Source organism: Ascidiella aspersa, chromosome 2 (genome assembly GCF_963924565.1).
Source record: "Ascidiella aspersa chromosome 2, kaAscAspe10.2, whole genome shotgun sequence".
In the NCBI taxonomy this organism is placed as follows: Eukaryota; Metazoa; Chordata; class Ascidiacea; order Phlebobranchia; family Ascidiidae; genus Ascidiella; species Ascidiella aspersa.
Window position 1 is genome coordinate 39,192,138 of NC_139448.1, and position 21,670 is coordinate 39,213,807.

A 21,670-nucleotide genomic window follows, 5' to 3' on the forward strand; every position below is an offset into this window, starting at 1 on the left:
TCTTTTTCCCAGATTTTTGCACTCCCGGGAAACGGGATTGAAAAATGAAACTTCCCGGGAATCCCGGGATCCCGACGAAAAAAATTAAACATAAAATTACGTCATTATGACGTTTGAATTTTTTTTATTTTAGCTCCAAACATTTAATCAAGCTCATTTATGGGCGTTCTTTCACGTGAAAAGTTATGCAAAAAACAGAACAAAAAAAAAACGCATACCACAACTCATAATGTTTGGGTGTGGGTTGGTCAAGTATTATTAATAATAACGCTTGACCAACTCTCACCCAAACGCTAACCCGCACCCTAACCAAAATTATTTGCGTTGTGGTATGCGGCATTTGAAGACCGTTTTTTTTATTAATTTATAGGTTCATAACTGAAGAAGCACCCATTTATGTTCTGTAGTATTGCTTCTGCAATCTTACAAGACCTTCTCGTATTAAAGTCAGTACCCTTATTTGAAGCGCATGCATTTTTATTGGTAGAAATAACTTAATTAAGTTTTACCTTTGTTAAGCGCAAATAAAATAGCTCCGGCAACGACGTTAACATGGTTGGTACTATTTTTTTCTTTATATTAGTCAAAAACGACTTTATTTTTTAAGTTTTGCTAGGTTGCCGAATACCCGGGATTTAAAAAAAATTTCCCGGGATTTGGGATTGTTAATTCGCGGGAAATCCCGGGAATTTCCGTCGAAACATTCCCGGAGAGGAATCCTAAATCCAATAATGTTAGCAATATAAACCCCCAGTTAAAAATGTACTAGGATTCTAGACCAGCGCCTACATCTCTCTTTTATTTAAACAATGAGGCATCTGTTTTTTTAAATGCAACAATGTGCTTAAACTTCATATTTCTCAGGTTTTGTTTTTGGTAATCTGATGTTAAGTTGTTAACTTTCCATCGCCATGCCTGAATATTTTCAACGACCAGAAAATGCTCTCCGCAAAGCTCAAGGTTGGAAAGTTATCAAAGTTCATTTGTTCTCTTTCTTGTAGTAGTTTTATAAAATTTATACTCTCCTTAGAAGTTGGATTTCCGGAAAAGCTTTTCAATATTTTTAAATCAAAAGTTTTTTAATCTTTATTACTAATATAATTAGCTTATTTTTTGTTTTATTAGTTGATAAAAGTTACACATTCATGGATAAAGTCTATGGTGTTAAATCATGACACAATACAAACTAGCACATTTATATACCGAAACAATTTTAATTCAGCTTTGTCAAATGTTTTGTCGCTTTGCTTGCAAGATTTACTAGATATTATTGTGTGGTCAAAACTATTAAATACTTTAAAGTTATGCTATAAAATTCATAATTTGTCTTAAGTTGTATTTTAACAAAACTGATTATTTCAGAGTTTCTTGATGTTGGTAAGCTGAAGCCGGCGCTCGATGTTTTGAGCGACGTGCTACGGAGCAAGAAACATCGAACATGGCAGAAAGTTCATGAACCGATCATCCAGCAATATCTCGACCTTTGCGTGGAACTGAGGAAAAGTCAAGCAGCTAAGGAGGGGCTTTATCAGTACAAGATCATCTGCCAACAGGTTTGAAGACAAAATTTTGACAATATGGTTCTTAGCAACTTGTGCCGTATCTTATACAATTAGGTTCCTGCACAACTGCACCTTATTTTAGTTTCAAGCAATGTTAACTTACTGTATAAGATAAACATTTTCAACAAATATCTTTGTTTCTAAATTAATAAGCCATGAAGAGCAACATACAGTGAAGCTGATTTCACAAGATTAAACTTTAAATTCAGATTTAAATAACTGAACTTAAAATGAATCCCATTACTAAATGTGTTTAAATAAAATGTATAAAGAATTTTATTCAAAAAAATTTACATTTTGGTAATATTTAAAGGTTCATTAAGTTCTTTTCTGTCTACCATCCGTGTCTTTGTCTCTAGCGTAGACGCAGATTGTAGTTTTTCACAGGGGTGCTTAATATTTTCCACTAAATATGATGTCACTAAAGGAAATTGAGTAATTGAAATAATGTTAAAAGTTATAATAACTGAGAAATTGCATGCACCTATTAAAATATATACACAGTATTTAGTAGGAAAATTTAACATTGTTATGGGGTGATGACCGTAGGTTAAACTTTAAAAAATTCCAAGGCAACTACCAAGGCAGAACAAAATGCTTAATACTTCATGATTTTTATATTTAGGTGAACACCAAGTCTCTTGAAGATGCGGTCACCCACTACCTTGACTTGGCTGAACTTAAGACGAAGGAAGCTCGTGAGAAATCTGCCGAGACCGCCCTTAAGATGGTCGAGGACCTCGATATGATTGAATCACCAGAAGGGTAAGTTTCATTGTTTTTGATAAAAACCTTTTTGTGGATTATTTAATGCAAATAAATCAAAGAATAAAGAGAAGTTTGAGCTGGGCCTAATGCGATAAACTAGGTCTGGGTGGTTAATTCTGCCGGTTCGTGTAAACCATGTGTATATTGTTCGAAAAAAGTTATAATATAGTTAAAATGTTGTCGAATATAACTCAAAACTAAGTTTTTATGATTTTAAAAGGCTGCCTATAGTTCTTTTTAATTTCGTTATTAATGTGAACGCTTTATGTGCATTTTTTCGATTTTGACCATTTTGACAAGTCAAAAAAATAATCGCCCTTGTCATGATTAAAGTCAGTCCTTTTTGAACATATTCTATATTTCGCCAAAAAACATCTCCATGAAGTCTATAAAGAGTATTTACTTTACTACATTTTGGAATATTATATTAAAGCCGATCAATCAAACATTTCAAACTTATGATTTAATCCATCCGACATCGCTATTTGTGATTTAACCTTTGACCCTAGGATGTTGTTGCGAGCGGTCACGGGTGAAGACACGCAGGATCGTACCGACCGTTTGCTGCTCACCCCCTGGGTAAAGTACTTGTGGGAGAGCTACCGACAGTGCTTGGATCTACTGAGGAATAACTGCAGAGTGGAGAGGTTGTACCACACAATCGCCCAGCAAGGTTCGTTGTTTGTCAAACTATTGATTGGTGCTCTGGAGGCTGTAGTTTATGTAAAATTCAAGTTTTATTTATTACACAAAGCGCATAGAATTCCTCAGACACAAGTAAGTCATATCGGTTGAAAGAATTAAATCGCCCAGCAAGATGCGATATTTGTCACACTTTTGATTGGTGTTCTCAGAAGGAATCAAAAATAGAAGTGTGGTTACACTTCTTTACCAAACTGATAAATGCCCTGTGGGATCTAAAATTCCCCAAATACATGTTAAAAATCTCGATTTTTGAATAGCTTTTAAATGAAAAGCTAGATTTTGATTTATCTTTTTTATGTGGCTTTTAATGACTTTTGACATGTTGTTTGATGCCACTGTACAACTATCAATTGATTTGTGCTATTTGTTTGTTGTCTTTTAAATCGTAACACTAGACCAGTAATAATTCTAAAGTTTAATGAAAAACTGAACTTCACGTTTTATTTCAGCTTTCAAGTTTTGTTTGAACTACGATCGACGTACTGAATTCCGAAAGTTGTGCGACAATCTGCGCAACCACGTAAAGTTGAGCGAGCAGCGACACGGAACGCAGTTCTCAGTCAATCTGTCAAACCCCGACACGCAGGCTCTGCATCTTGAAACAAGGATTGCGCAGTTGGATGCGGCTATACATATCGAGCTCTGGCAGGTTGGTCAAAATTATTAAATATTAGCTGTCAGTAATAATAAGTAATTTCTTTCCTTTTAGAAAAAAAGTTGTTTCTTTAATGATCCTACTGATATATGCTTCTACTGATAGATCGGTATCGGTAAATGTAGGCCTATACTTTGACCCAGGGGCGTATCCAGAAATTCAAAAAGGGGGGGTCCGAATTTTCAACTTAGGGAATTCCCCGTTGTTTTTTCGTCTGACGTTAATGACGTCATAAACAAGAAAAAATCATCCGAAACAGCCAATTAAAGTCCAGCTAACCTTTAGACGCAAAGCGAACACGTGCGTTATCGACAATCCTGCCAGGCGCCAGCTGCGAAACCGCTTAGTGTGCAATCGTTAACTTCAGGCGAAAAACTAAACCAAGACCGTAAAATATGTGTGATTGATTTTGGTAGATCCATGTACGCGACTAGGCTAAATTACAAGCACGTCTTTCGCACACTTGGTGATTAGCCAACCCGAATGAATAACGAAAGGCGAAAGAGAAAAACTATCTAGCGTTTACGGTCGACCAAACAAAAGACGAAAATCAGCGTTTTGCGTTTGATTTTGGTGTCGCATTAGCTTAAGCTGCTTGACCCAATTATATTTAAAAACACGCAGCTTCGGACGTTGAGTAAAACTCTGACAAAAATGAAAAAAAAACGATAACGGCACTTACGAAAAGGGTGGCCGAACCCCCAAACCTCCCTCTGGATACGCCACTGCTTTGACCGATATTTTAGTACGAAAATATGACGGAATTTTTCCTGTTCAACAAACAACATACCCATTTTTTAATGAAAAAAATTTGGTTTAATCGTCATGCCAAGGTAAATGCAAAATAATAATTTAATACTTAATAAAGGTGTATAAAATAAAACGTTATTTAGATTTTCAATAATTCAAGTTTCGAACATTTTCCAGGTATACAAAAAATTTGTATCCCAACTGGTATCGGTTGAAAAATTGTAAAAAATCGGGTATCGGTCCAAAAAATGATGTCATCGGTCTCTAATTGTCATTCGAGTTAGTTAAACGTGTAAAAATTTACTCGGTAGAATGGTAACCTGATTTTTTGTCCATGTAGGAAGCGTTCAAGGCAGTTGAAGACATCCATTACCTGATGTCGATGTCGAAACGTCCCCCAAAACCCCAGATGCTTGCTAGCTTCCACAATAAGTTGTGTCTTGTGTTCTGGAAGGCTGGCAACATGTTGTTTCACGCTTGCGCTCGTCATAAGTTATTCCATCTCACGAGGGACATGAAGAAGAACCCTACCATGGATGATCTTACAAGGTTTGCACTTAATTAAACACCTTTCTGTGCAATTTCTTACAGAGGTAAAAATGTAGGAGAAAAGGTTATTACTTTTAAAGTTGTAAAAATACTGAAACCTTTTTATCCTTAAAGTCTGCTTTTTAGCTGTTTTTAACATGTTTTTTCATTGTTTACAATAAAAAGTCAGTTTTACTGTAAAATTTTTGCAGTGGTGATCACGCAATAAAAAGGCAGATTAGAATAAAAGAAAATACGATAAACCTAAACAAAAGTATTATTCAAATATAGGACACAATTTTTTATAATTTTTTTTACATAAAAGTAGCCCATTTGCAGTTCTAATATTTTTCTTTAACTTTACTTATTTTTCTTAAAAAGTTAACGACAAAGTAAGGTGGCGTTACGTTATTAAATCAGGGTTAAAAATTGGAAAAAAAACTTTTTAACAGCATTTTTTAACAGCATTTAATTGTTCAAATATTTTCTTTCAACTTTTAAGTTTTTAATTCTTTTTCAGGATGGCATCCTTGATGCTGGTTGCGACTCTTTCGATCCCGATATCGGAGCAGAAGCACGGGATTGGTAAGATCCTCGACATGGAGGGAGCGCTCATCGATAAACACCTCAACCTCTCCAAACTACTCGGACTCGATCGACCACAAACTAGAGACTCGCTCCTCAAGGACTTTGTGAGTTTATCCTTCATTCTTTTAGTTTAAGAATAATCTTTTCTGGCTGCATACAACCTAATGGCTTTTAATAGTAGTGGAGTACCAACCAGTTTCGAGACTTTTTAGTAATAATTTTGAATTTGGTTATAAGTAATGATGTAGTTTGCCTCCTTAATTAGCTGCGTATTTTTATTTCTATATCAAATTTATATTATTAGAGTCCTAAGTCAAGTTGATTAACCCGTTCTGTTGAGCCCGGAGTCCGACTCAAACTGAATAAAGAGACGCCGCTAAGTCCCTACTCGCCCATCTCTCAACCCCTGATAATTGTTTTAAAAGGTTTAATGTTGTTAAACCATATAACTACTATAAACTTTTTCACCCAACAACCAGTCAGCCTGCATTTTCTGACGTTTATAAAATGCTGGTGTTACGTTGTTGGCATAGCAACGTCAACAAATCATGGTTGTCACCAGAGACAATCGTTTTGATTGTTTCACGACAATGCTTTTTGTTGACGTCATCACTGAGAGTGGATGCGACGTAGCGCTGGTCCTAGTTTTTGTGGTGGACAAAATATTAAAACCTAAAAAATAACTTATTTTCTCTTTTGTAAGCTGGTGAAAAATGTCTGATCATTTCTCAAAATAAACCTTGATGGTAAACCTTATTGATTTTGCGTGTTTTTTTTTTTCTTTCCATTAAACATGAAAAATAAAATAACACACTTCAAAATATTAAAAGTTTGTTCCAATTATTTATATAAAAAAAATATTATTAAATATATCATGTGGGCTATATAAAATTGTTATGTTATTTAAAGTTTTCGAAAGATGTAACTTAGATTTAATCCGTCCAGTGGTCTGACGTCCAGCCTCCCTCAACTTTCACATTGTTTCATTTTTAAACAAGTTTCCAAAATAATAACTCCTCACATTTCCTTTTCAAAATGAAAATAACTTCTATTTCCTTCTATGTTATTCACAAGAAGGTGTTACAAGTTTTCCGCAAAACTCTGTAAAAATGAACTTAACCGCAGCAAGTTTGTCCCTGGGCTCGTTTTACGCAAAAAGTCTGCTTTAGCTGGAAAGTACTTTTTAAATTATTGTTTTTTCTTCCATGTTTAGTTGAAGTACAACTTGCTTCAATATCTTCCTCGTCAACTTCGTGATCTTTATCAATGGCTTGAGGAGGATTTCCATCCGTTACGCTTAACGAGCAAGGTCTCTGCTGTCCTCAAGTGGATAAAAGAGCAAACGAGGGAGCCTGAGCTGGTTTATTACATCCCATACTTGGAAAACATCATCATATCCAAAGTTTTACAACAGGTTAGTTTTGTTACTGTCAGCATAAAAATGTAAGTTGCACCTCAAAAAATTTTTTTTTTATTTGATTTTTTAGTTTTTTGATTTAGTAAAAGAGGCTTATTTTTCATATCCAAAGTTTTGCAGCAGGTTGTTTATGGATTTGAATGACATCGTGAAAATGTAAATTGTAGCTCTAGGAAAGCAATCAGGGAACCCACATTTTAAAATATGCATTTAATCTACAATTACTGAGATTTACAACCCAGTCCTAAGTTTACATTATTTTATCTGTACTGAAATTAGCAAACTTGCCACCGCTAAGTACAATTAGTTGAAAATATTAAAGTTTAAATCTTACTAGCTGGTATTGCAATTTAACGCTTTAAAAAGTTGTGTATTCCGTTCAAAGTTTGACCCCAAAACATCTGTTTAAAAAAATTGTAAACTGTACAAACCTGCAGTCCTAATCCCAGGCAACGACTTTTTAAGTGTTGTGTGCTAAAACAGAAATGGCTGCTAAATTACTAGAAGTTCTTACCATACGCTTGCACTTTACTATGTCAAGTGTATTTTAAAAGCTTCTGACAATTTTTCCAATTTTAGTGTCAAATTGAAATTAGTTAGCTCCGTTTTTTTATATTTGTAAACTTCTGGATTATTGCATTTTCATTTTACAAGTTTGTGTCACCACAAAATACAGCATTTTCTGTAAAAATTGTTTGTGGACTGTTTGTATTCCATAATATTTGGGCATTAAAGTTTCACCTTACAAAATTTTGGCCTGAAGTTTTATGTTCAAGTTATGCAAAATATGTGCAAAAAAGATTGTATTTCATGGTTGGATCATTGAGGCAAGATTATTACACAAAATGACTCTGGCGTAACTTTGGGAAAGAATTTCAACCCAAAATCTTGGTGAAAAGTACCGACTGCGTTTGTGGTGGTCGACTTTTAAGTACGCTCGTTATTTCTCCAGGTATCGCAAGTGTACCAGACCATAGAAATCACACACTTGCTGAGTTTGATTCCGTTTTGTTCGCGGCTTCAGTTGGAAAGGATTTTGGTGGATGCTTCGAGGAACGGACAACTTCAGGTAATTTATGATGATTTGCTTTAAGGCCCGTTTACACCACCGCTGATCTGAACAGAGCGCAATTTGCATTTAATTTTTATTGTTTTTAGCTAGAAAAAGGTATGCTTTGGAGCGATTTACATGCTTTGCTCTACTGCCATTGAAGCATGAGAGTGATTTTAGTCTTGCGACAACAAAATTCATCACAGAGTGTCTTTTTTTTACACGCAATTTCAAGTCTACCTTGCCTAGAATGTTTTGCTCAGCTCTTGTGTAAACTGGCGTTTAATGGCAAGCTACAATTCACTTGGCATTTGTTATAATGTAACTGAAAAGAATATGGAGTTTTTGTAAAATCCAAGGTTTTTTTTTCTATTTAGATATTTAGTTGCCTTTCTAAGCAAGATTAAATTTAGACTGTATTGTTTAGATTCAAATGTTTTATGATGAACGTATATGTTTTTATTTATTAGTAATTTATATCAACATAATTCAAATAATTGCCAACCCTTGGTAATGATTTACAAGAACTAAACAGTTTGTTTGTAATTTCAGGTTCGAATCGACCACAACACTTGCTCGCTTAAGTTCGGCACAGACCTCAACGCATCGCCGCTTTACGTGGAGGACGAGTTCTTTGAGACGAACCGACTCCAAAAACTTCCGAGCGAGCGAGTCTCCGAGCAGTTCAACTCGATGGCGAAAGCTCTGCTCGTGGCCGACCAAATGCTTAACGGAAAAACAACAGAGGTGATTGTGAACTTTACAGACAAACTTTTCTAGTCAACTAAACATTAACACTCATAACTGTCCCGTACGTTAACTGAAACATACACATCGTCATGCTCCTAACCAAATTGCCTAAGTCATCTTTTACTGATTTTCAAAGTTTTTGTTTTAGTCACTCCTTGTTACCATCCCCATCCATAGAAAAAGTGCTTAAGTCTTTTTTAGGTCATTTCGCATGCACCTGTGCAAAAAAATGACTTTGGAAATCTGGTTATGAGAGTGACGATACACACAGTGTGTATAATCTGTGATCAACCCCTTCTGCAGTCGTACTAGCCAATGATAACTTTAATATAGCTTAATCTTAATATGAACTCTAAGATTTGGCTTATGGCTATTAATTAATTTAGGTGTTTAATGTGTTAGTGAACACGTAACAACCACTCACATATATATTGCCTTCTGAAAGGCTTAGCGAAATAAGTTAGCCTGATCATGTAGTGTAAGCGAGGCCAGGCCAGAAAACCAACTAGCCTGCAGAAGGTATGACTGAGGGGTTGTGAGTTCAAATCTCACCGCAGGCTCATACTTGTGTTTTGGTTTTTAATCTACTCAAGTAGAAAGCCAAGAATTAGTTTATTTATGTTGGTGGTAACTTAGCATAAATGTTTTATGATTTAGCCAAAGGCCACTCAGCACATCACGCTTTTGTTGGCTAATCTTTAATGTGTAAAAATAAAACCTGTATTTTTGACTAATCAACCATAAAGGGTCTTAACTAATGATTTTAGGTATGCTATTCTTGGTTCTGAACTTATTTTGTAAAGAAAAAAGAATTTAAACAGTTTATCATTTTTTAAAGTTTTTTTCCTTTGCAAATAAATAAAGCTGTTTAATAATTTTTTACTTGTTGTTTGTAGGTGGACATTGTTCGTCAGCAGCAAGCCGTTTACTCGTACTACCAAAAAACTCGCAACAAAGACCACGAAGCGATCCTCGAGCGAAAACTGATCATCGAGCAACGTAAGGAGAGGCTCGAACACATCACCCAGGAGAAGGTATAGTGCTGATTGTTGGAAACTTTTTGCTGTTGGATTTTTTATTTACCATTGTATTAGAATCTTGTGATTTGTGTCAAAAATTTGTTCTTTTACAGCACAAGCTTTATTTCACTAAAATCAAGTAATTAATAGAACTTAACATTTGTGCACAAAAATGTTAAATGCCTAAATTGGTTTGGTTTTGGTTCGTCAGCGATAGTATTTTTCAGTGGTTTAATAGACTTAAGCGGTCTCTACAATTAGATTTTCTAAGTTCGATAGAATTGCAGTTTTTTTAAATTACTAAGCGGATACCAAAGTCAACCTTCTATAAATACCTGGATGTTTATGATATCTTTTTGCATCCGGTATCTGCTGAAAAAAGTCTTTTTTTATTTAGAACAAGTAAAGGAGCAGCCTTAAATAAGTATTTACTCGTCTTTAATAAAAATGCTTCTTTGACCCTCCTCATATCTTTCACATCTTTGCTTTCCTTCTAACCTTCCTTTATCTTCCAGGAGCGTAACGAGCAGCGAGCAATGTTGGCACAAGAGGAGGCAGTGAAGGTTGCCGAGCAACAGAGACTCAACAAGGAGCAGCAGGAGCGAGAGGCTCAGAGGAGGAAGGACCTCGAGGAAGAGGAAAAGAGGAGAACTGCAAGTGATCGACTCGAGCTGATCCGGAAGAGTGAGATCGGACAGAAGATGCTAAAGGACATCGACCTTGACGTGAGTGGAAAAATAAGTGAAATTTTTTACTATTGAAAACTGAAAAACACAGTTTTACTAAAATGCAAAACAACTAAAATAGCTAAAAAAAAATGACAAGTTTTGTTTAAAAACAATAAATAAAAAGTAATAAATGAGATCGGGCAGAAGATGCTCAAGGACATCACTCGACCTCAGCGTGAATGAAAAGTGGTAAAAAAACACTATCTAGAAAGCAGGGATATTTTTGGGTTCTTAGAGTGCGTGCAAATTTAGAAATGATAAAAAAAGGAAACCAATTTATGAACTTTAAAACACTAATTGTGGAAGAAAATTGTAAATTAAAAAACTTTAAAAAGGGCATCGACCAGTTAATCAACTAAATAACGACAAGTTCTTAACATACGCTTGAATACAGACAAGTATTTTGAATGCGTCTTGTGGGTTTTCATTCGCAGTCACCGTGAGAAGCAACATCTATCAATGTTGTGTGCTCGGCTACAGACTGCTAAATAATGAGAAGTTCTTACCATACCCTTGTGCCTTTTATGCCAAGCGTATTTTAAAAGCTTCTGACATTGTAGAAAAAAGTTGATACTTCAAGGACGAAATAATTGTGAAAATATTTAGGCTGCTTTTAAACTTAAGCTAACTGAAATGTGTGTTATTAAAACTTTTTTTATTGTGCTTAGCTTTTTCCGAATTAAGGTTTTTTTTTCAAGATTTCCAAAAGAAGGCAATTGATTAATCGATTAAGTGAATCATACACAGCACATCAATAAAATTAATCTTTTCTTTTATTAAGGTCAGTTTGAATTTTTTTTAATATATATGTAGTATCAGCCTTTCTTTGCTTTTTTTTTTTTTAATGAAAATGGAATTAGTTAAACAAAATGTTGCTTTTCAATTATGTTTGTTTAACAAAACGTTTTTTTTTCTCAGAACTTGGACGAGATAAATCCTGATGAGTTGATGCAACGTCAGATGGAAACAATGGAAAAAGAAAAGCGTGAAATGCAAGATCGACTGAAAGCTCAAGAGAAGAAGGTAAAGTTCATTGCAAGTTATTTCCAAAAAAATCTTGTCTGCATTAATTAAGCTAAAAATCTCCCAATTAAAATAAAGTTTATTTCGTTTTCTAACCCTCGATTTTTTTATAAGAATATTTAGACAAGACAAAGGCCAATTTTTAAATGTTTTTAGTTGAAAATTTCTCCTAAAAATGGAAAGGAATATTTGGCGATATTTCTCTTTAGCCAAATCCATTACCATTTTACTACTTTATTAGATTTATAAACAAACTTTCCCACCCAACAACCAGTCAGCCTGCATTTTCTGACATTAATAAAATGCTGGTGTTACGTTGTTGGCATAGCAACGTCAACAAACCCTGCATTGTCACCAGAGACAATCGTTTTGGTTGTTTCACGACAATGCTCTTTGTTGACGTCATCACTGAGAGTGGATGAGACGTAGCGCTGGTCCTAGTTTTTGTGATGGACAAAATATTAAAATAATTTAACAAAATAAAAGATATAAATCATAAAAAATGTAAATCGATCTTTAAAGGTAATTTAAAAGGAATAAAAAAATATATGTATATTTTTTTTAAAATATCTTTAAAATTTGATTGCTAGTTAAAAGCCTAAGAGAAACTTTAGCTAATTTAGTTTGCATTAATTAAAAAGTTTTTTGTTTTCCCAACATAATACCTTCCCTGAAAAATGTTTCTTCCGACAAATGTCCTTAACCATAACTTTGAACACTAATTTGCAATAAAATTTTCCTTGTATTTGTGTTTGTAGCCTGCATTGTCGTTAGAAACTGCAATTGTTAATTACTTGCAAGTTGCAATACGCTGATGTTTAGGTTGATTTCTTCGAGCGAGCAAAACGTCGCGAGGAGATTCCTTTGTTGAAGGCGAGTTACGATCAGAAGAAGATTGACGACGCAAAACTATGGGATCGACTCGAGGATGAAAGAGTAAGTAGAGATATTAAGTTTTTAGTTGTTTTGAAGGAATGTTTGGGTTTTCATTTTGAATTCTTATTTTTTTTTTTTTTTGAAATCTAATTTTATAAAGATTTTTTAATTTTAACATTAAAATTATAAAGTTTTTTTAAGGTACTAATAACTATATTTTTTTAACTTGTTGTACTTTAGAAGAACAAATGCGCAACACTTTTTTGTTTAATAAAGTTCTTAAAATGGAATTTTAGTAAAGATGATTAGACTTTGACATATCTTTGGCTTTCACATAAAAGAATAACAAAAAATACTCCAGTAAATATTTTCCACTTGTTACTTCACAATGTACCGACTAACCAGCTTTGTTAACGTTTAAAAATTAATCAAAATAATTGTTTGTTTTTTCCAGATTACTTTGATGATGCATGAACAGGAGGTTGCTATTAGCAACAAGCAACGGATGAGTCGTATGCGAGAAGATCGAGATGTTTTCCTCAACGATCTTTGTCAATCAAGACGAGCGGTTTATGAGGTATCACCGTTGTTGTTGATTTAGCAACAGCATATTTATTTGTTTTTGTTGGTTGCGGTTTACATCAGTGGTTCTCAAGCTTTTTAGCTTACGGTAAAATTTCCAGCGAAATTTGTCGACCTTCAAAAATCAAACCCAACCCAAAATAAAATTACTACAAAAGTATGCAACGTAATAATTAACTTTAAGTATATGTGGGTTCTATGGAAGTTTTTCACATATAACTGATCTTAAAGTTTAAGACTTAAAGATTTGTAGCCTACTTTAAACAATTGGGCACAACACTTGCAGCATTGTGACGTACAATGAAGTCCAAAGTAGACCATTAACTCTATCACAATAAAATAAATAATTTTTATTATAAAAAAACAAATGTTATATAATTTAATATTTCTTGCAGGAAAAAATGGCTACTTTTGAGAAGAATCTGTCTGAAGAGCGAGCGATCCGACTCGCAAAGAGGCGAGAAAGTCGTCGTGAGGAGCGGAGATTGAAGTGGATCCAGGATAAAGAGGAGCAGGAGCAGAAGAGAAAAGATGAGGAGATTAAGAGGAGTGAGTTGGCAGGAATATTTGTTGCTAACAGGGATAGTTGTTTACACAATCAAAATTGAGATTATGGATGTCTGGTAATACCAGTTTGGAGCTGCTATTTACCGCTGTGCTGGTATCCTTGCTCGAGGTAGCCTTGTTTTCACAAGGAAATTGAATTTAATTTTATTACAACTAAACAGAAAAGTTCTAAAAGTGAAAAACAAATGATGGACCTTAAGTTTATTACAACTAAACAGAAATCATAATAATCAAAATTTTAGACCCAATACGTTTTGTAGATTCTAATTTTTTTATTTGATGTTTTCAGTTTCTTAATTTGAAATATTTGTGTTAAGTTTTTTTTTTTTTCCGGTTAGCCGGTGTGGTTTTTTGTAACTTATATATTTTCATTTAGAACGTGAGGAAGAGGAAAGGTTGAAGTTAGAGAAGGAGGAAGCGGAGAGCCGAGCTTACGAGCAAAAGATGCAAGCTTTGAAGTTGCAGGAGGAACGACAACGTGAGAGGGAGCGGGAGATCGAAGCGAAGATCGAGCGCGAAAGATCGATGGGAAGCGAACCACCGAGGAAGGGATTCGAGAGGTAATGGTTTGGGCTTTTACCAGTAAGCGTTGTGCTATGCTTTGTAACGTCACATAAGTCTTTGCTATGCTTTGTGACGTCACATAAGTCTTACATGTGTTTTTGGGTGGGATTCTCTATCGTCTCGGGCAAGTAAAATATTTGGAAAAAGGGCAGCATTTCGTTTTCTTTTCCTTCTTTGATTTACAATATTAGTTACATTTAACACCAATTACTCTGTATCTAATCATACGAATGTAATTTTCAATTTTATTGATTTTTTTAACCAATGTTTTTGGGGGAAATGCATATCAGATATCAGTGGTTGTCAACCATTCACCAGGAGTGGTCCCTAAAGCAGACCTGGTAAAACTGCGACCCGCCGAGCAATATAATCCCACCTGTGGCTCATTTACAGTAGAATTTTAACTTTTTTTTTCTTGATTTTGGAGAATACTTTATTGAATACATTACTCTAGTAAGGCATGCTTCACCTATTTCTATTCTTGCCAGCTTTGTCAAAACAAGGATATTTAAAAAATCTTTTAAAATAAATCGCATGTAAGTGCATTTGAGATCCCCTTTTCTGACTCGACCCGCCTCAACATTTTCTGATTCTCATGCGGCCGCTCTCAAAAATAATTGCCCACCCCTGCTCAAGTCATAAATGCAGCAACAGTTGAAAAACGTGAAAAACGCTGATGTGTTCACAATTTTTGTTTTTGCCTAAAATTTTGCTAACACATAGGTTTCATTACACTAAACATTTTTTTTTTATTACAGCTTAAATTTCGAAGTTTTCAACCCTCGAGTTTAATGCGATTTTTTGAGGGAGATTTTTTAAACATTTATACAAACTTCGCTACACCAGAAGACTTTGTGTTTATTGGAAAATATATATACTTAAATATCACATTGAATAGTTTGGTTAAATTCCAAAGATTAGTTGTTTAATGTTTTCATCATTCTACCTCGTTATTCCAACCTCTCGATCAATTTTTCTCAATGTCTTTGAATAACTTACTCCTTTTTACAGCAGAAGTCATCAGGGCAAAGTAACCCCTAAATTAATTCTTTCTTAGCCATTGCGTTACTATGGAACACCGTTTGTTGTTTTTAATTGAGTTATTGCTTATAATTATTCCTCTTCATCGAGCAGAGGTCCTCCGGTTCGAGCTTGGGCCGCTCCTCGCAAAGATCCTGAGGTTGGAGCTTGGAGGAGAGGAAGAGGTGATGAGGAGCGGGGATCGGATCCACCAAGAGCCACCTCGGATGCCTGGAGGAGACCTCAGAGAGAGATGTAAGCAACTGCTTTGACTTTTTTAAAGGAATATGGCAGGTTGAAGCGGCTTTTTGTAAATTCCAATTCAATCTTATGTGTTTCAAAAACTACCTTGTGGGTCAACTGGTGGCCAATAAAACTTTTTTAAAACAAAACATCGTTTTTGCAAATTCACCCATATGTAAAATGTGGTTCTTTTTGGTTAACCAAGAAATAAATGTGACTGACTGGTTAGCCACCCCTTTTATAAATTATTTGGAGCGGTGGACTTTCGATTTGAAAGATTTAATTGAAAAACACTTTCATTTTCATATTTGTTGGACGGAAAACAACAGATTTCTCAACTCAAATTGTTGTATGGCGTTATTTCTAAAATTCCATGAAAATTCCAGTGAACTTGCTTTGTGACATCAATACAATGACGTCATCATCGTTATCTTAACAACTTTATACCGTCATGCGATCCAAATTTCTAGGGGTCTGCTTAAAAAAAGGTGTAAAAATCTCCAAGTATTTTTCACCCACGGGCTTGCAATTAGTGTATAATAAAAAGATAGCACGATTTTTCAAAGGAGAATATATTAATTGGAAAAACACTGGCTTGCGCAATTGTTTGTCATGGAGTCAGATTTCGTAGTTTAATTTTGTTTAGTTATTTCTTGCCCACGCGACCCAAAAACTAAAAGAAAGTTTAAAAAAAATTTGGTTCAAATACACTTCACACCCGGGCTTTGTTTTAACCCCTTTTTCACCCCCAGACCCCAGCGAGAGTCTTCACCCCCTCGGAACGCCTGGAGACGACGCACGTCTCCCCCACGTGACCCGCAACCCCCCAACACAAGGTTCGAGAGGACAGCGCCACCTGGCGGGTGAGTACTTTATAAGGGGAAAAAATTCAGATAAACTTTCCGTACTTTAAAGTTGTTTAATCTCTGCCCAAAAAAATACTTTGGAAAGAATAATTAAAAACCTTTAAAAATACTTAAAAAAAATAATAAAAAAAAAATTGAAAAACGACCAAAATAAATAAGTAATATTTATATAACAGCTCTTTTTGGAGTCTCTTGGAGCTTAGTTCTCAACAATTACTTTTTGTTGCTAGACATCATCGTGGTTTGTGCAAGTTAATAATAACATATCAAGGAAGAAATAAAAGGAAATACAAAAATTTAACAAAAATTTAGAAATGTAGAAAATCTTTTGAAACAACATTATTGTTGGTCTCATTTGGGTGGTCTAAATAAAACACAAGAGGTCACTTTAAAAGGTACCAATCTAAGTTTATTTGCGTGTTATAACACTTTTCATTGTTATAAAAAAAACATCTTTGTTCAACAGATTTATTCTATAAAAAGCCAGGAGGATGATTTTTAGTTTTCTTATTGAAATTTGTGGTCTTTTTTGGTGAACCAATTATTAAAAATAGTTTTTGAAGTACAAGAACATTTTTTCTGAACTTTGTTTGTTTCAGTGATAATTGCGAATACCCCAAAAAAATAATTTTCAAATTTAAAAAAAATAATCAAAAATCATTTTTTTCTTATCTTTTCCTCAGCGATGATCGAGGTTCGTGGCGTCGTGCTCCCTCTCCCCGCCGAACCTCACCCCCAGGACGCAGGAGGTCACCACCAGGAAGAAGGACTTCTCCTCCTGGGAGAAGAGACTCGCCTCAAGGAAGAAGTTCTCCCACCGGACGCAGGAGATCACCGGCTGGTGGAAGGAGGAGTCCTCCGAGAGCAGGTAAGCTATCACAATGATCCCATGTTTCTTGGAAGTTGTGGGACCGGTTCTCCATCTAAAGTTCTAGACTCTATAGAGCAGTGGCAGGGTTCGGTCGAACCCTTGGGGTTTAATAAAGCTGTTTCTGGGGTTCGGATAAATTTGAATCTGTTTTATGTGCCAAGGGCAGGCGTCATGTTAAGCTTTTAAATTAAAAGTCTGACCAATTCAATTTATATAAATGCAAGTTTATAATTTGATTATGCCCAGTTTCAGTTGTATATTAGCGCACAGGTTGGCTACAGACCAACATTAAATGTTTTATTACATTATATTTGAGTCATCCATGACAACTTTAATGTTCCCCCTAAACACAAATACTGGATTCGGCCAATTTGATGGCAAACATAGAAGGAAGAAAGGATTACTGAGCGAGCATTTGGGGTTCGACGGAAGCTTGAGAATGACATGGGGGTTCGACTGGTTGCCAAAGGTTAAGAACCACTGCTATAGAGCGGGGTTGGTTATACTATCCATGCGTTATAGAACCATTCAGGCGTTTCAGGAACGCATAACGCGTAGATGATTCCACATACATACATACAGCCTCAGTGTAGGTCGTTTGCTGTTTTAATTGGAAAAATGTAAAAATACTCCATAAATAGTCATATTTGGCAAATTAAAAGACATGAAGGGCGGATATCCCTCTTGCTGCCCCGACTTCTGCAATAAAGTGTGTCAATTTACAAAATACCTCCGGCTGGTGATTTGGATGACCTCAAACACAAAACATAGCGTGATATATAAACTGTTGTTACCAGGCATAATCTTAATCAAGAACAGCTCCTCTGGTAATTGTAATTGTTTTCAGCAACAAACCACGGGTTCTTAACCTTTTTATGGTCGTGACCCACTTTTGTTTTAAAAATATTCCGTGGCTCACTTAAAGTATTGCTTAAATTGTTTACAATCAACTGAAATGTGTAACTTAAAAATGTGAAAAAAGTAGAACATTTTATAATAACCCCAAACTTAACGCGACTGTTAATGCGGCGCTCAAGAATGAACTGTAAAACGAAATAAAGAATTAACCAACTAAAACTAATATTTTCGCCAACTTGACAATTTTCCAAATGCTCTCAACTCCACGAGAGTAACTTAAAGCCTAGGACAGCAAAAAAGCATGATTAACACCAAACTTAACAGTAACACGAAACCAATAAAAATTATTACATAAAAAGGTAAATATTTTAGTATAGGGGTCAAACCCCCCTAACAATTTGTTGACCCCCCCTTGTTGGAAACAGTAATATGTGCAAACATAAGTCTGACATTTAATCAAAGTTGATCCCTGTTATGTGAAACATCTTCCACAAATAAATGAGATCCTCACCGCTTCAATTGTAGAGTTGTTGTATAATACTGTGTTGTATAGGATTGTTGAGTGCGACCTTTATGACGTATTGCTGTGCCTGTATATAAGCGCCACTCTTGCAGTACTTCGTTATTCATTACTTGTGTTCTTATACGTCGCTGTGTGTCACGTACCCTGCCAGTAAATACTACATGGTGTCAGAAGTGGGATTCGAACCCACGCCTCCATTCGGAGACCAGAACTTGAGTCTGAGTCTGGAGGCGTGGGTTCGAATCCCACTTCTGACACCATGTAGTATTTACTGGCAGGGTACGTGACACACAGCGACGTATAAGAACACAAGTAATGAATAACGAAGTACTGCAAGAGTGGCGCTTATATACAGGCACAGCAATACGTCATAAAGGTCGCACTCAACAATCCTATACAACACAGTATTATACAACAACTCTACATCAATGACCTCATCAATTGACGGCAAGGGTGTCCAAGATGAGGCACGCGACCTAATAAAAAATGGCACGCAAGCCAATCAAATATTTTACTAAATTTGTTATACAGCTAGTTTACTGTGTTTATTCACAATATAAAACAATTGCGGAATCATGACAACTAACAATTACTCCTAAAATTATAACATTATACTGTGTGGAGGCTAGCTTTCACATAATTATAAAGCTTGGTGTAAAGAAGCAAAAGTTAGCTCACCGACAGACACCTGGATGCGGTAATGTGCATTGCTACTGCACTGCTTACAGCCTTTCAAGCAGATTGGTAAATTATTTATGGTTTGATTTATGAAATAAACAAATGTTTTTATGTGTAAATCGACGTTTTTATTATTTGTTTAAAAGCGTTTTTAATATTAGAAAGAATTAGTTCCTAAACTTTGGCTGGCACGGGAAGAAGTTATAAGATAAAAATTGGCACGCCGGCATGTTTGAGTTAGACACCCCTGATTTACGGTTTCGCTACAGCGAGTTCTTGTTTTCCAGGAGGAGCTTGGAGATCAGATCAGGGAAGTTGGAGGAGTGGTGATGGAGCAAGATCACAGAGAGATGCTCCGGCAAGGGACTTCCCCCAGAGAGATGCTCCGGCAAGGGACTTCCCCCAGAGAGATGCTCCGGCAAGGGACTTCCCCCAGAGAGATGCTCCGGCAAGAGACTTGCCCCAGAGAGATGCTAAACCTGCTTCAAACCAGCCTTGGAGGCCAAAGTATGTAAACTCTTGTAACTGTCGGTCGCTCTATAATTTTTACAAGAGTTCTTGCCCGAGCCTTACTATACCTTGCAATATAAAACCAAAGCTTTTCTGCGTATATTTTTCTACATTTTTTCTGGCGACAATCTGCATCATGACGATGTGCGCATAACATTGTCCTAGCATATACATTTCTAATCCACTTCCTAATCCTTTTTTTTAATGTTACACTTTAGTGTACTCTTTCTTTTTGGGGGAGTTTCAAAAATATTGGAAAATAATGTTGTTTTGCTTAGTTTTAGTAATTTCTTACCCTTTCACATTTTTTACCCCTTTGACAATTGACATACTCCCCAAAATTATAAATTGCCGCAACCAACGCAAAGCATCGACAAATAATTTGCAGTTTTTGAATTAAACCTATTTCTTAAAAATGATGAAATTTAATAAAACATAATAAAATAGTCCACTTACTTTATTTTTTTAATAGAAACTCAACTTTAATAGCAGTCAATTTCTTTTAAACTTTTCGACTTTTAGAATTGCGCCCTAGTTAAATTACCAATGCCACCTTCGAATATATCTCTTTATGAAAAAAAACATGAAAATATTTTTCCAGATCTCGCCGCAGTGATGCGCCACCTAGCGACGGATCTCGTGGTGACCCGGATTGGACCAACGCCCGTCGTTAGATTTCTATGTTGGTTGTTGCCTGTCAGTTTCTGTTGTACATAAGTTTGTGTTATTTCTGGAAGAAACTTAATTGCTTGGAAGCGCTTTGCCAGAGAATCGATCGTGGTCGGTTGTGGGTTAAAAAATTTAAGAAAAGGTTTAAAATCATTCTTTAATAAATTTGCAGCTAAAGTTGATGTTACGTTGACGTATGTCCGATAATATCGGATCGAGACCGATACATAGTTGTGGTATCGTCAGTTGTCCCGATACTTTGGTGGTATCGGTGCTTGTGTCCGATAGCAAATAAATTTGTGTATTTCAGTTCAACGCAGTAAATTCTACTTCGAAAAGTTTCTCTTTCGTTATCCAACCTTAGTTCGATATAATCGTATCGGAAAGCCGTTTATCGTTTATCGGAATAAAAATCGTGGTGTCGAAATTCAAATTTTCAACCGTTTGCTGAAAATCGAAAAAAAATGTGCTGGTTACGGAGTTTTAACTATTTCAAAGGTTTTGGAAGCAATGGATGATGTTAATTATTGTCAACCTTAGCACAAAAGTATTTTGTGTAAAACGTACAACGCAGAATCGACATCTACGCTGTTTCTTACAAAAAACCTGGTCCAACACAACAAGGAATAAAATCAACTGTTCTTGTCATTGTGGAATTAATTCAAATTGCTGCTTCTAAGGTTTCTACAGAGTAATAATGTTTTTGTTCGGATTGTAACATATTTGGGCAAATGTTGGAATAAAAGAAATACTTATATCTTTTAATGTTTTAAATGTTGGTCTGGATCTTATTCGAAGCATTACAAAATAATCTGCAAAACTAGTAGTTTTTGTGACACAAGACTTTAATTTAGGTTAAATCTAAGATCCCATGCATAAGTTTGTAACATTTTAAACGTTTCTTTTAAAAATGAATACAGACATATTCGAAACGTTCACAAAATGCAACCTACTTCTGGATGGGCTTTGATATTCTTTCTACGTCCAACTACAGCTTCCAGCCATTATCTTAAGGTTTATTCAAAGTCCAAAAGACTTCCTCCATCAAAATTGGCTTTGATGTTTTTGTTACGTTTAACTAAAACCTTCTGCTGTTACGCTTCATGTTTTATTCCGAAGGTTTCTTAAAGTCTTTGTTTTGTTAAGAACGTTTAAGTTTATTGTTTAAAACCAGTTTCTAGAAAATGTAACAAAAACAAAGACACACAATGGCCTTTTTCAACAACAAAAGAATAATAACAATGTTTGGAACGACAAACAATGGCTTTTGAAACGAAAGGCTGGTGCCTTTCATTATAC

General features: G+C 35.3%; 1 protein-coding gene across 2 annotated transcripts; it reads left to right on the forward strand.

Moving 5' to 3' along the window:
• Positions 1 to 862: 862 nt before the first annotated feature.
• Positions 863 to 20,617, forward strand: LOC146165707 (eukaryotic translation initiation factor 3 subunit A-like). 2 transcript variants are annotated; one of them, XM_083381782.1, is made up of 23 exons: positions 863 to 960; positions 1,363 to 1,553; positions 2,188 to 2,327; positions 2,840 to 3,003; positions 3,485 to 3,684; positions 4,781 to 4,989; positions 5,489 to 5,660; positions 6,770 to 6,970; positions 7,926 to 8,042; positions 8,577 to 8,771; positions 9,671 to 9,808; positions 10,309 to 10,518; positions 11,440 to 11,544; positions 12,367 to 12,480; positions 12,875 to 12,997; positions 13,398 to 13,551; positions 13,946 to 14,129; positions 15,268 to 15,408; positions 16,149 to 16,259; positions 16,946 to 17,130; positions 19,480 to 19,622; positions 19,653 to 19,699; positions 20,304 to 20,617. In XM_083381782.1, exons 1-23 carry the CDS (start codon positions 912 to 914, stop codon positions 20,374 to 20,376), a joined length of 3,366 nt encoding a protein of 1,121 aa, XP_083237908.1. In that variant the 5' UTR covers positions 863 to 911; the 3' UTR covers positions 20,377 to 20,617. The 2 variants fall into 2 exon arrangements, with proteins under 2 accessions (XP_083237908.1, XP_083237907.1); XM_083381781.1 differs by having other exon boundaries at positions 19,480 to 19,699.
• Positions 20,618 to 21,670: the final 1,053 nt, after the last annotated feature.